Below are 13,898 nucleotides of genomic sequence, written 5' to 3' on the forward strand. Positions count from 1 at the left end.
CCTCCACCTCCACTCAGAGCCACGTGTCCACTTCCTTTAGCAACGTGACTCTTACGTCCTTAGCACCTGGTTTACACAGAGGAACCTGCTCGTGGTGCGTCCCTGAGTTATGACTCAGAACAGCGTTGGATCTTTTTATTGTCCATATGTTGGCTTTTTGAAATTGAGTGTAGTTCTCTGTTTACCTGAGTATTGTCCACATTTCCTGCCCTCTGGTGGTTTTGTCGACGCCCACATTATTATTATTATTATTACAGTTTGCTGAGCCTCGTATAAAAACGTCCATAGCAACAGGATTTCTTTGGTCCGTTGCAGCTCTCAATGTTCTGAGATGAAAACAAACGAAGGAAACTAATTGTGTTAAATGCGTTTTTGTGTTGCTCACGTGTGTTGTACTCGCTTGTGATGAGTTGGGTCTTTGTTCGCTGGTCACAGCCGTCAGAGAGAAACTGTAAAAGTCTTCTTCTTCAGGCTGTCGTCGTGAATCTGGTTTAGTTTCAGTGGCCGTTCCCTGAGAGAGAAGTAATGTGTCCCCGGATAATCTGCAAGCTCGATAGTTTCTGGGTTCTCTCTCTGAGAATAATTCATGAATCTTGATGATAAAAATACAACATATTTAAAGGACTGATATTTTTATGAATGTGTGTACTTGCGATTTAATTTAAGTGACTGTTGGGCCTCGGTTGAGGTAAGAGAGGTACTGAGGGATATTCTAGTTTTAATCTCTTTATTTATTACATTTACTGGGTGTCTATTATCAACTGTTCTGCTGTAACACGACAAAGTATCGTAGCGCGTCTTTATCCTATTGTACTGACAATAAATAAAATAAAGAATAAATGATTGGCACTGATTTTATAGAAATTGAAATAGTTTTAATCACCTCAAAACTAAGGTCTGAATTTATGAAGTGCCCCTACACTTTACCCCGGATCGGATTTTGGTTATTTAAAGAGCATGTTAAAGTATTACGTACAAAGCTTTAAATAGATTTACGTAGGCTGACACATGCTATTTCCGTTATGCTTTTAAAAAGTCTGTTCCCAGTCCTACAGATATAAACAAGCTGCAATAAAACTGACAAGACCAACATGGGAATGTAGTAAATGTTAAAAACACTTGTTTACAATAACTAATGGTAAATGATGAATTAGAAACTCAGAAAGTGCCCCACACAAATGAGTGTCTGCTAATGGATCAGTCTTAAAGTCGTGTGTCACATCTGGTGCTCTCCCTCACTGACCAGGACGTGGAGGTGCCGCTGCATCTGCTGCGTTACGTGTGTCTGTTCTGCGGGAAGCACGGCCTCTCCCTGATGAAGGAATGCTTCGAGTCGGGGACGCCGGAGAGCCTCCCCTTCCCCATCGCCCACGCCTTCATCACCATCGTCTCCAACGTGAGTCCACCAACCGGACTGTTCCGGGTTTCTGTCTGAGTTCAGACTCGCAACAAGGAAGTGGATTCACATGAAGATGTATTACATTGTTGAGTGGGTTTGGAGGGAAACTGCATTAGATGCTTAAGTGGCTGTTAAACTGTTTACGGAGAAGTTTTCCTAATGTCTCCTCGTTGAAATAAAAGGGCGAGTTGAACGTAGTTTGAAAAACATCTGGTGCGGATTCTACGACTTTGATCTTTGAGATTTTACACAATGATCATTTTGGTTTCTGTCCACAGATTCGAATATGGTTGCACATTCCTGCGGTCATGCAGCACATCATACCGTTCCGCACCTACGTAATACGGTGAGTTCACACAATCAGAGGCAGCAGCGGAGCCCCCATTCACCAAATATTCTCCATTTCTTTTTAATACAGCCACAGTAACGCCGCCCCCCCCCGTCCTGCAGAGCACAGAGTCAGGACAAATTTAAAACGGTCACGAAAAAAGTCTCGTTTACAAAACCTGAGCCGTTTTCAAACGTGAAATCCAGAGAATGTCCGCACAGACATCATCTGGAGGTTTTACGAGGCGGGTGTATGAAACCATGACATGTAGAACATCGGCTGTTTGAAAGTTAAACAGAGACTCAATGGCCCAAAAGGAAATGTTTGCGTAGACTTTGGGCCTGTACACACGTGGCTCGGCTGTTTCCACCTTTTTAACATGGAAACTTATGGGAAGTGAAGATGCTGTGGGGGAAAAAGGGGAGTAATCCTTCTGACCAACATCAGACAATGAGTCCTTCAAAGAGCAACAACGAGGGAGTGTTCCTGTGGTTTCACTGCCTGAGGCCTGTGTTTTATTTGACTGAGTAGCTGCCATTTTGTTTGACACCTTTCTCTCCTCGTCAGCAGAGGAGACGTAAAACTTCTGCACCGGAGCGAGGACTCGAAAACAGAACTAATGATCCCGAGGGTTTAATCTGTCACCTTCTCCAACGCCAATTATTCTATCTTGTCAGAAATCAACAGTCGTCTTTGTGTCACCTTTTAAATTCTTTGGGAAACTGAATGTCAGGGTTGTCGTCTCCCGGCTGGACGAGATGGATTCAATGTTTTGCCGTCGTTTGAGGCGAGGAAGTCAGACGTGGTCGATTCTGTCTGAGCTCGTTCTCTCTCTCTCTCTCTCTCTCTCTCTCTCTCTCTCTCTCTCTCCCTCTCCCTCTCTCTCTCTCTCTCTCTCTCTCTCTCTGTCTCTCTCGCTCGCTCGCTCTCTCTCGCTCTCTCTCGCTCTCTCCCTCTCTCTCCCTCTCCCTCTCTCTCTCTGTCAGTGATTGCGCCTCACGCTTTCCTGCTCTCTCCCCCAAATACCAAAGTACCACACGTTGGTTGCTAGGAAGAGCTTCTGTCACCATGGCAACAGTTACCAGGCCTCCAGTCAACCTCTCCTCACATGACCCTCGTAGGAGGCAGGGTGCCGGCGGGGCTGGTCATGTGATGTAGACTAAGGGCGTGTACACATGTTTGTCGCTGCTCTTCTGTCTGACTGAGCTGAGGCTCGGCAAAGTGATGATTCTCATCAGGATAATTATTCATTATAAGAACTCAAACATCCATCAAGCTCCTTGTTGATGTTCTGTAAATCAGCACCGTTCAGTTTGTTAAACCTCAACGATTGAAACGTGTTAGGGTTTGGTTTTGTCTCCACCGGCTTCACCCAGTGGCCGATGGCATTATGCTTTCCGTCCCTCCGTCCGTCCGTCCGTCCGTCCGTCCGTCCGTCCGTCCCTCCGTCCGTCCGTCCGTCCGTCCGTCCGTCCGTCCGTCCCTCCGTCCGTCACATATCCTGTGAACACGACATCTCAGGAACACCTCGAGGGATTTTCTTCAAATTTGATACGAACGTTGACTTGGACTCAGGGATGAACTTATGTTGGTTGTTAAAGTTCAAAGGTCAAGGTCACATGACCTCACAAAACATGTTTTTAGCTTCTTAAACATGAAATCTCGAGTCTTATGGTAATTTCTTAAAATTATGATTTGTTGTCACTTGGAGTGAAAGATTACCTGAATCGATGTCAGTGGTCAAAGGTCAAAGTGACCTCATAGGAGTATGTAGACTGACGTTTGTCAAATGTGAACTCAGTCATTCCAATAAAATACAAGTTAACTCTGGCGCCGTCTCGTCTGCAGGTATCTGTGTAAGCTGTCGGACCAGGAGCTGCGGCAGAGCGCGGCTCGCAACATGGCCGACCTGATGTGGAGCACGGTGAAGGAGCCGCTGGACAGCGCGCTGTGCTTCGACAAGGAGAGCCTGGACCTTGCCTTCAAATACTTCATGTCCCCCACGCTCACCATGAGGCTGGCCGGACTCAGCCAAATCACTGTGAGTCACACTCGACTGAAGTCGCGTTCACCAGCTCAGCGTCGCTTCAGGCCGTGTGGTCGTTCACTGGACTCCTCACAGCCGCATGGAAACAACCTCCTGTTTCTGTTTCCAAACCATAAACACAGACGCAGCTTCACTTTGTTCTTCTGTTAACTTCCAGCTGCACTTTCCCTTTCTCTCAAACTCAGCAGTTTCTGGTGATGGAGAAAATATTAAAATAATTAAATTAAGCCATGAAAGAGTTGAAAGTATGTGTAACAAATACATTACACACATGTCGTAGTAAGTGTTAAATATGTAATACAGTGATGATATACATTTTCTCACATTCGTCACTAGGATTGATTTTTCTTTTTGTGACTTTAAAGGTTCAATAAGCAACTTTTCCACTTTGAAATGTGTGAACTCATCCAGACCTGTTTTAGATATTAACATTGTATTTAAGAACCTGGAGAAATCTGTAGTTTTAATCAAGGTACTGGTGCATTTCCTTTGGCTGCCTGTTGGTGGCGTCATATCCCCTTTGTGCACGTTGATAAACAGCAGTAGCTGTATTAAGACTGATGCTGTGTTTAATGAATGATCTTGAAAATCTGAGATGATTATTATTAATTAAGCCGAGGGCTCGTGATGTACTATCTATTCATGCATCGTGTGTTTGTGTGTTTGTGTGTTTGTGTGTTTGTTTTCTCAGAATCAGCTCCACACATTCAATGACGTCTGCAACAACGAGTCCCTGGTGTCTGACACAGAAACGTAAGTTTGCTGAAAGGGATCACGAACATGTATCTATGCTGAAGAGTAATGGAGTAATTTACCGCCCACCTTTGACTTTTCATATGCAAATGTCCTGAAGTAGACACGTCACAAACTCTACGTTAACGTTAGTCCTGCGAGGTCCAAGGCAGTTTGAAACACTGGCTAATGTAGAGATTTCTTTGTAAATGTGTTAATAACTGTAATATTAAAACAAACTAATGTATTTAGTTAAAGAACAGCACCTTTAAATGCAGCATCACAACAAAACGATGTTAAAATACACAGACAACATGTGGAGGTAAATAAAACGAGGATTAATTAAAGGCTTTTATTTAAAGATGTTTGATTTAAAAGATGACACTGATTCTGAGATTGTCCAGTTTCCCACCTGTTGCATTATAAATGACTGGATGTGATACGACTTCACAGGAAGTAGAAGACACGTCTCTGTGCTCACATCCCACACGACGCTGTGTTCTGTGTTAACCTGAGAACTCACTGTGATTCTGCTTCATGCTTCCAGTTCCATAGCAAAGGAACTCGCCGATTGGTTGATTCACAACAATGTGGTGGAGCACATATTTGGACCCAATTTGCACATTGAGGTGAGGCCAGTGATGTGATGCATATGTAAATGTCTTGATGATGTGTTCTTACTTTATATTTTCAAACCTGCAGAGACCTGTTGTTTTAATCAAGGTAACATTTCATCCCCTGTTGCTGGCGTCACGTCCTCCAGAAGAGTCAGAAGTGACTTTGTATCCAGTTTGAAGTCACATTTTAGATCTCGTGGTTTTTTACTCTATATTTGAAGCAGATGAAGGATTTTAGTTGTCGGAACGTGTGGATCTGAAGTTTTCAGAGAAACAAGCTGAGCAAACGTTAGCGGCAGCTCGACTCGGCTCTGGAGTCCTAACCAGGAGAAGACTACAACTCCCATCATCCCTCACTGCGTCACCATGTCAGCGAACTCAAATGAGACCCCTAGTGGCAGGAAATCACATTGTCTATTTAAGAAAATGTGAATACTCCTATTCGGGTCTTTGGAAATCAATCAAATCAGTTTGGAATGGATAAAAGAAATAGTGCCTGCGGGATATCTCATTATTGTGAGATTTACCGCTACGGCACAACCTCACAATAATCCGTCTATTGTTGTTGTTCTGCTAGAGAGCCCCCTAGTGGCACAAACGTCTTCCGTTCTGTCACCGTTCATGTCCCCCCAGTGCAGCCAACCTGAAGAGAGTGTGTGTGTTTCAGATCATTAAACAGTGCCAAGTGATCCTGAATTTCTTGGCTGCAGAGGGTCGACTCAGCACGCAGCATGTGGACTGTATCTGGGCTGCAGCACAGGTGAGACGCTTCACACTGGACACGGCTTCACTCCTGTTCATTTCTGTCCCGGGTTTTAAAGAAGCACATTTTTCCTTCTCTCCAAATGTAAGATTCATAAATTGTGTTTGTTTTGTGTTTTTAGCTGAAACACTGCAGCCGCTACATCCACGACCTTTTCCCTTCACTCATTAAAAACCTGGACCCAGTGCCCCTCCGCCACGTCCTCAACCTGGTGTCCGGCCTGCACCCCAGCGCCCACACAGAGCAGGTAAAACAAAACAAAATGGACGAACCCCAGACTCCGTGTGAACGCCAGCGCGCCGTGATCATCACTCACGAGCTTCCCTCTCTCCTCAGACGTTGTACCTGGCCTCCATGCTGATCAAGGCCCTGTGGAACAACGCGCTGGCAGCAAAGGCCCAGCTCTCCAAACAAAGCTCCTTTGCCTCCCTGCTCAACACCAACATCCCCATGGGCAACAAGAAAGGTCTGGATTCATTTCACTGTGACGCCGGCTGTTGAAAGAAGTTTTCTGAGGCGAAGAAGCTTTGTCAAACCTGAGAAAACTTCCATTTGATCTGGTACAAATGGTTGGATTTTGGTGGTGAAAGGTCAAGATCACTGTGAGCTCATTAATCTGATATCTTCACACTGCCTCAAAGGAGTTTCTTAAATTTCTTCAAAATCGTGAACTTGGTTTCAAAGATGAACAGATAAGATTTTGGTGGTCAAAGGTCACGTGACCTTAAACACATGTTTTGGGCCATAACCCCAAAATCCATGAGCTGATTATAACAGAATACAAATGTCTGCACATAAAATGAATCTGTAAATAAAGAGGGACAACATGTCTCAGGAGGTAGAGCGGGTTAGCCACTTTCAAAGCCCAAATTGCTCCTGATGGTTGTGTGCGAATGATGTGTGATATAGTGATGTTGCACTGTATGAATGTGTGTGTGTGTGTGTGTGTGTATATGTGTGTGTGTGTTACCTGTATGTTAGTTATTGTAGTTTCCTGTCTGTTCTCAGGTTCACCGGCTGCCAGTCCAGACAGCAGCGACAACAGTGACACGCAGCACAGCGGAGGCAGCGACATGGAGATGGACGACCAGATGATGACTGGCAGCAAGAGGAGCCAGCAGAGGCTGTCTGACACAGAGGTAACACACACACACACACACACACACACACACACACACAGCTGAAGGAGTGATTAAGATGACAAGTGGCAGAAGGAAGATGCTTCTATATGTCTGTCCACCTCAATCTCCTGCTGCTTCATATGTGAAACACAAACTCCCCAACATGTCTGATTTCACGTCCGAAAACAGCTTTACACACTTTCATAATGAATCAGCTCCTCAGCTTATTGTGTTTGCAGAGGAAGACTCTGGTCCTGATTCACCTTCTTTACATTCCTGGCTTTTCTTTACATGGTGTCTACGCTACCGAGGAACATGTAACATGCTGTGTTCCCCTAGTTTCCACACGAGACAATTCAAATGCTTATATCAACCTAACCTCTGACTGCCACACAGAAGCTGTTAGAGTTTATAATGTCCCTTGTGTCTCTGTGGTTTCAGGAGTCGATGCAGGGCAGCTCAGATGAGACGGCCAACAGCGTGGAGGAAGGCAGCAGCGGGCCGGGCAGCAGCAGCGGCCGCAGTGAGGCCTCCAGCAACGAAGCCGCCTCCAGCAGAGCCAGCCAGTCAGCAGGGAGCCCCGGCAGCGAGATGCACTCTGACGACATGGCAGACAGTGAGGCCTTAAAGGAGGAGGAGGAGGACGACGAAGAGGAAGACGACGAGGAGGACGATGATGATGACGAAGAGGACGAAGATGAGGGGAACCGATCTGCTGCTGAAGGCGGTCAGCAGAAGGAGTCCCGGGAGCAGCCGGAATCCAGGAAAAGGAAGGCGGGGGAGGCGCTTGGCGAAGGGTTGAGCCAGGGGGCGGGGCCTAGTGGCACAGGGGGCGGGGGCAAACCCAAGGCTCTGCCCTTCAACACAGAGACTTCTGCTGTCATGGCAACAGCCGCGTCAGCATCAGTAGAAGGCCACATGAGGATGCTGGACGCCTGCTCGGCATCATCCCGGCCTGAGGGGGCGGAGCCCCAGCAGCAGCCACTGGACATCGGCCCCTCCCAGATGGTGCAGGGGCCTCAGGAGCCCCCCTGTCTGCCCCGGGCCGGGGACTTCCTGGGAGAGGCCATGGGCAGTGACCTTTTTAACTGCCGGCGCTTCATCGGACCCCAACACCATCACCACCACCACCACCACCATCACCACCATCATGAAGGGTGAGGCCGTCTCTGTCCCTCATATGGTTCAGTACAAATATGATGATATAATAATCAAACTTTATTTACATAGCACTTTTCTGAACAACGCTACAATTACATTTAAAGACAACTTTCATAAAGACAAAAGTTTTACAAGTCAGAGCTGATTTTACCTGAGCCCAGAAAAATACATTTGTGTTTCACAGTTATTGTATTTTATGTGTAGATTTCTTATATTTTCTTTTGATTACTGTTTTCTTACTGAACAGTTCATTCAGAACTGCCAGGACACCTCTGGGGACCATGAATATTCACATCTTGCCACTGGTGTTGATTGTGACTCTGTGGCCATCTTAACTCTTACTTCCCTGTAAACACACTGAAGTACAAACCTGACGCACATACTTGCTTTTATAAAACCACATCTTCCCCTCTCAGTCCCATGGTGGAGGACATGCTGAGTGCCGACGATGTGAGCTGCAGCAGCTCCCAGGTCAGCGCCAAGTCGGAGAAGAACATGGCGGACTTTGACGGTGAGGAGTCGGGCTGCGAAGAGGAGCTGGTCCAAATCAATTCCCACGCTGAGCTCAGCTCCCACCTCCAGCAGCACCTCCCCAACTTGGCCTCCATCTACCATGAGCACCTGGTGCAAGGTGAGCTGTTTCCACTATGTCTGCCTCTAGCTCGTCAAGGCTTTACTGTGTGCACGTCCCACCAAAGAGGCAGAGGAGCTGATTCTGTTTATCTCTGCAGGTCCAGCTGTTCACAAGCACCAGTACTCCAGCAGCCACGCTGTGACCGACATCAACCTGGACAACGTCTGTAAGAAGGGCAACACTCTGCTGTGGGACCTGGTGCAGGACGAGGACGCGGTACAGCTTCTTTTTATTCTATTTCAACCCATTAAGACCTAAGGCCCAGTATGAAAACAATCACCTTTCTGAAGAGCTGAAAGAATTACCAACATTTACAAAAACATACATTTCTTCGCCTTAGAGACCTGAAATACAATAAAACATGTGATGGCTTTAACATTTAGCTTTTATTAGCATCAATGGCAAATCATTGACTATTCCCTGAAGTTCAGGAACATTTTTTAATGCTGACAAACTCGCAGAGATCCCTCTTCCTCTTCCTCTTCCTCTTCCTCCAACATGTCTCTTACAGAGTCTTGCTCTTAATCGTCTTCATTGTTATTTTCATCGTTGTTTTAATCAATGAAACTCTGCGGCAGTCGGCTTCAACATCGCTCCCCTCACTGAAATCCTCAGCCATCGTCGCTATTAAACAAACAAACTACATTTCCCATCAAGCATTCAGCCGTTCCCATATCAAACACACACATCTCATCTGGCTCTAGAGGGAGGAGCACGCAAACGTCATCAAGGTCTTAAATGTTGTTATATGTTCAGTTTAAAAGGGTTAATTTAATGCTACCAAAACAAAGAGTGTCAGTTTTACCTGTGGAATCAAATGTTGTTTCTTTTAGATTCACTTGTCTGAAGGTTTGATCAACGAAGCGGAGAAGCTGCTGTGTTCGCTCGTCTGCTGGTTCACCGACAGACAGATCCGCATGCGCTTCATCGAGGGCTGCCTTGACAACTTGGCCCATCACAGGTAGGAGTGACCTAAAAGACTCATGTTTCCAGTGGTATTCTTTCTTTTCCTTACCCTCTTGTGTTTGATCCTCATCTTTTCATCGTCTCTTAGGTCCGTTGTGGTTTCCTTGCGTCTACTACCCAAACTATTTGGCACTTTTCAGCAGTTCGGCTCGAGCTACGACACTCACTGGATCACCATGTAAGTAACTCCTACTCCTTCGGTAACCATGTACTGTACGTTTAGGTCCGGGTGGAGAAGAGACCGCACACCTGAAGCTGTAAATTCAGACACCTCCTGAAATCAGAAAACAGAAGAGTTAAATTATGGATCCGTTATGCTTTGTACTGATGTTTTTGTCTTGGTCAGGTGGGCGGAGAAAGAGCTGCACATGATGAAACTGTTCTTCGACAACCTGCAACACTACATCCACGAAGTCCGAGAGCAGCGGCACAAGTTTGCACTGTGAGTCTGTCGGGACGTTCACCTCAGTCACAGAAAGCTCCTGATTTCATCCCTGAAGATATTTGAGATTTACTTGAAGCTCGAGATGAAATAAAATGACTCGTGTGTTGTTGTTGTCTTCTTCTGTTGTTGTTGTTGCAGCTACAGCCACAGTGCGGAGGTCCAGGTCCGCCTGCAGTTCCTCACCTGTGTCTTCTCCACGCTGGGATCTCCAGACCACTTCAGTAAGACTCAGCTTCATGTAGTCGACTGGTGTCGTTTGGCCCAACTGTCCCCTTAAGTTAAATCAAGCTGCACCAAATGAATGCCCCAAAAAATGCGATTCAAAATTCCTGAATCCACCCATTTGTGAAATCCTTCCTCAAAGTTTACTGGAAATCTGTTCAGACAGAAGGACAGCGGCGATCAACTCTAAAATAAACCATTGATCAGTTTGTTGATTTTATTTTATGGTGGTTATTACGAGCCATGATGAATCGGGAAAAAACAACATAATTCCTCAACCTTCCCTCGTGACATCGAGCTACAGACAGTTTAGAGTCTTGTCTGTTGCCACCACAGTGGAATTTAGTTTTTGGTTCTCAAAACATTGAAAACTTGAGGAAAACATCAGCACATCTTTGCAGAAATTATATTTTTGTTATCCCTGATAATCCACAGACTGAATGCCCTACCAAGAAGGCCCAGGTCTCTCCAGGTTTCCTGAGTAGAAGGCAGCGGCTGGGAGTAAAGAAGTTTGAAATGCAATAAGGACTCAGATTAGATTTGTAGAACATTGCAGATACTCATGTACTCGGTGTGTGTCTGGTGTTTCTGTGAGACTTCAGGCAACGATGTTAAAATAGACCTCATTATGCAACCTGAGCCGCATACTGCCGAGAACAATGCTCCCGCTGTGTGTGTGGGTCTGAGAGAAGATTACATAACCCTGATGAGGATGGAATATAACCCGTTTAGCAGTTTTTACCACATTTGGCCCAGTTTGATCGCCCATGGCAAACGTGTGACGATGTTTGAAGCCTCAGACACAGACGGTAAGAAACCTCAGGTCACAGTAAAGGGTCACAACATCGATTCCTGTCAGTAGGAAAACACGTAAAATCCCTCCATGCTGCTCCTGTGGTGTCGTCCCGGTGTCGTCCCGGTGTCTTCAGCCGTTTCGAGTCGAACTTGAATGTCGGCTCACGGACACTTGGATGACACACCGGAGCAGTATGGAGGCAGTTAGGAAAGGAGAACCACGGTGCAGAGAAGGTCCGACTCCACTTTCACTCTGTTGTTTTTTTAAAAACAAGAAGTCAAACGTCTGTTTCCGTCCCTCAGGACTGAGTCTGGAGCAGGTGGACATCCTGTGGCACTGTCTGGTGGAGGATGCCGAGTGTTACGATGACGCGCTGCACTGGTTCCTCAATCAGGTCCGCAGCAAGGACCAGCATGCAATGGGCATGGAGACCTACAAGCACCTCTTCCTGGAGAAGGTAGAGACGAGGACGCACTGTTCAAGAATAAGAAGTTTACTAAACTTGTCTGATGTCAGAATATTTGTCTTGAAGTTTTAAGTTTGAGGATTTTGTCTGCTCATGGAATCTTTTAAATATTTAGTTCTCTTTAAGCCAGTTTGTGGAGAATTATCTGAGCTTTGTGACATAAATATCAGAACAACTGGAGCAGCAGCTGTGTGTTGATTCTTGTTTGTGTCTGTGCCTCCAGATGCCTCAGCTGAAGCCAGAGACCATCAGCATGACAGGCCTCAACCTCTTCCAGCACCTCTGTAACCTGGCCCGCCTCGCCACCAGCGCCCTGGACAACGCCTCCAGCTGCGAGGTGCACAAACGCTTCTTTAATTGTTCTTTTATCTTCACCGCCGACGTTCTACACTCACCCGGTCGTCAGTCAGATCAGAGCCGATGCCTAACGCTCACTCTCTTGTGTCTCTCCAGCTGTGTGGGATGGACCAGCTGTGGGGGATCGCTCTGAGAGCACAGTCTGCCGACATCAGCCGTGCCGCCATCCAGTACATCAACTCCTACTACATCAACGGTCAGTTCACCTCCAACACGTCATGTACTGAATGTCAGAGAGCTACAGATTGAATTTCATATCTAAAGCTGACCTTTTCCTGAAATGTTCTGGAGGTTCTGTATGTGAGAACACGGATGTCCGAGTCACTTGATCCGGACATAACACATTCAAATTCCCAGTGATTTTTTAATTCCCCCTTTTGACCCTGCGTTATGTCCTGTCATGTTGACATGTTGACATCTACAGCGGGAAAGACGGGGCTGGAGAAGGAGCAGGAGTTTATCAGGAAGTGTATGGAGAGTCTGCTGATGGCGTCCGCTAACCTGGAGAAGGACGCTCACTCCAGCCTGACCAGCATCGAGAGGGGGCTGCTCATGCTCAAGACACACCTGGAGGCCTTTAGACGCAGGTACGCTACAGGCCCACTCCAGATACGTTTACATGAGGACTCAGACACACGCACTACATCCGCACTAACTCATTTTAGATCCAAAACTCATCGCCGTTGCTATGGTTACGGCTGGCCTTCACACTGCTGAGCCTGAGTTTACTTGTGTAAACGCTGCCGGCCTCGTTTTAGGTTGAGAACTTCAGGGTTGTGTTTTAGTCTGGACGCACAGAAACCATGACACAGTTGCCCACGGCCTCCTCCTGATTGGTTCTTAGCAGTCACATGCCTGGACTAGCAGACTACACTTGCTCCAAGAAAAGAAATCGCTGCTCTTACGTTTCACCATCACTGTTCCTCGTATTAGCGTGGAAGTAGCCACAGTGTCACAGAACAGTTTGTCCAACACTGACCATGTCTCAATAACCATGTCCGGCTCCTGTCAGGTTTGCGTACCACCTGCGTCAGTGGCAGATCGAGGGGACGGGAATCAGCAGCCACCTGAAGGCTCTGAGCGACAAACAGTCTCTGCCGCTGAGGATCGTCTGTCAGCCCGCCGGCCTCCCGGACAAGGTGACACAACAAACCCCACGTAGAATCGATTGCTGTGTCCAAGATGTAGTGGACGACCGGAATGACCTTGTTTGTCATCACATGAGTGGATCCGGCCCAGGTTCATGTCGGTGTGTTGTGTTTCTGTAGATGACGATCGAGATGTACCCCAGTGACCAGGTGGCCGACCTGCGAGCTGAGGTGACCCACTGGTACGAGAACCTACAGAAGGAGCAGATGAACCAGCAGGCTCAGCTGCAGGAGTTCGGCCAGAGCAGCCGGCAGCCGGCAGACTTCCCCGGTAAAGAGTTGCAGCCTCTGTCCCTTTGACCCTTTGTTCTGAAAGCTCCTGCCTGCTTGTGTGTGACGTCTGTCCATGTGTCCTGCAGGTGGTTTGATGGGACCCGTCAGGATGATTTCCTCCGGCCACGAACTCACCACCGACTACGATGAGAAGACTCTGCATGAGCTGGGCTTCAAAGACATGCAGGTAACAGTCAGATATATTTCTGTGTCTCAAAAGAACCAATAAAAAGTCAGAATTCAGTTCAGCTGAAAACTGAAGCCTCATTAAAAGATCCAATGGGTCAATTTAATCCTTTTAGTTTTCAGTTTTCTGACCTGTGACCAGAGGCATTATGTTGTCAGGTTGTCCCTTTTCTTGTGAACACGATAGCTCAAGTAAACCTTCAGGGAATTTCATTAAATCTGGCTCAAACGTTCAGT

General features: G+C 46.7%; 1 protein-coding gene across 1 annotated transcript in view; it reads left to right on the forward strand.

Moving 5' to 3' along the window:
- The window catches only part of usp34 (ubiquitin specific peptidase 34), a 44,901-nt gene that overhangs the window by 8,502 nt on the left and 22,501 nt on the right, over positions 1 to 13,898 (forward strand). Inside the window, 23 exon segments of the mRNA XM_047341547.1 lie at positions 1,247 to 1,396; positions 1,678 to 1,745; positions 3,576 to 3,768; positions 4,466 to 4,527; positions 5,054 to 5,135; positions 5,791 to 5,883; positions 6,008 to 6,133; positions 6,223 to 6,352; positions 6,895 to 7,025; positions 7,449 to 8,164; positions 8,585 to 8,799; positions 8,900 to 9,018; positions 9,636 to 9,763; positions 9,857 to 9,946; positions 10,115 to 10,210; positions 10,352 to 10,434; positions 11,534 to 11,688; positions 11,921 to 12,034; positions 12,151 to 12,250; positions 12,479 to 12,641; positions 13,067 to 13,193; positions 13,323 to 13,473; positions 13,562 to 13,662. Of these exon segments, the coding sequence (XP_047197503.1) occupies positions 1,247 to 1,396; positions 1,678 to 1,745; positions 3,576 to 3,768; positions 4,466 to 4,527; positions 5,054 to 5,135; positions 5,791 to 5,883; positions 6,008 to 6,133; positions 6,223 to 6,352; positions 6,895 to 7,025; positions 7,449 to 8,164; positions 8,585 to 8,799; positions 8,900 to 9,018; positions 9,636 to 9,763; positions 9,857 to 9,946; positions 10,115 to 10,210; positions 10,352 to 10,434; positions 11,534 to 11,688; positions 11,921 to 12,034; positions 12,151 to 12,250; positions 12,479 to 12,641; positions 13,067 to 13,193; positions 13,323 to 13,473; positions 13,562 to 13,662 (3,393 nt within the window).

Source organism: Hippoglossus stenolepis, chromosome 2 (assembly GCF_022539355.2).
Source record: "Hippoglossus stenolepis isolate QCI-W04-F060 chromosome 2, HSTE1.2, whole genome shotgun sequence".
In the NCBI taxonomy this organism is placed as follows: Eukaryota; Metazoa; Chordata; class Actinopteri; order Pleuronectiformes; family Pleuronectidae; genus Hippoglossus; species Hippoglossus stenolepis.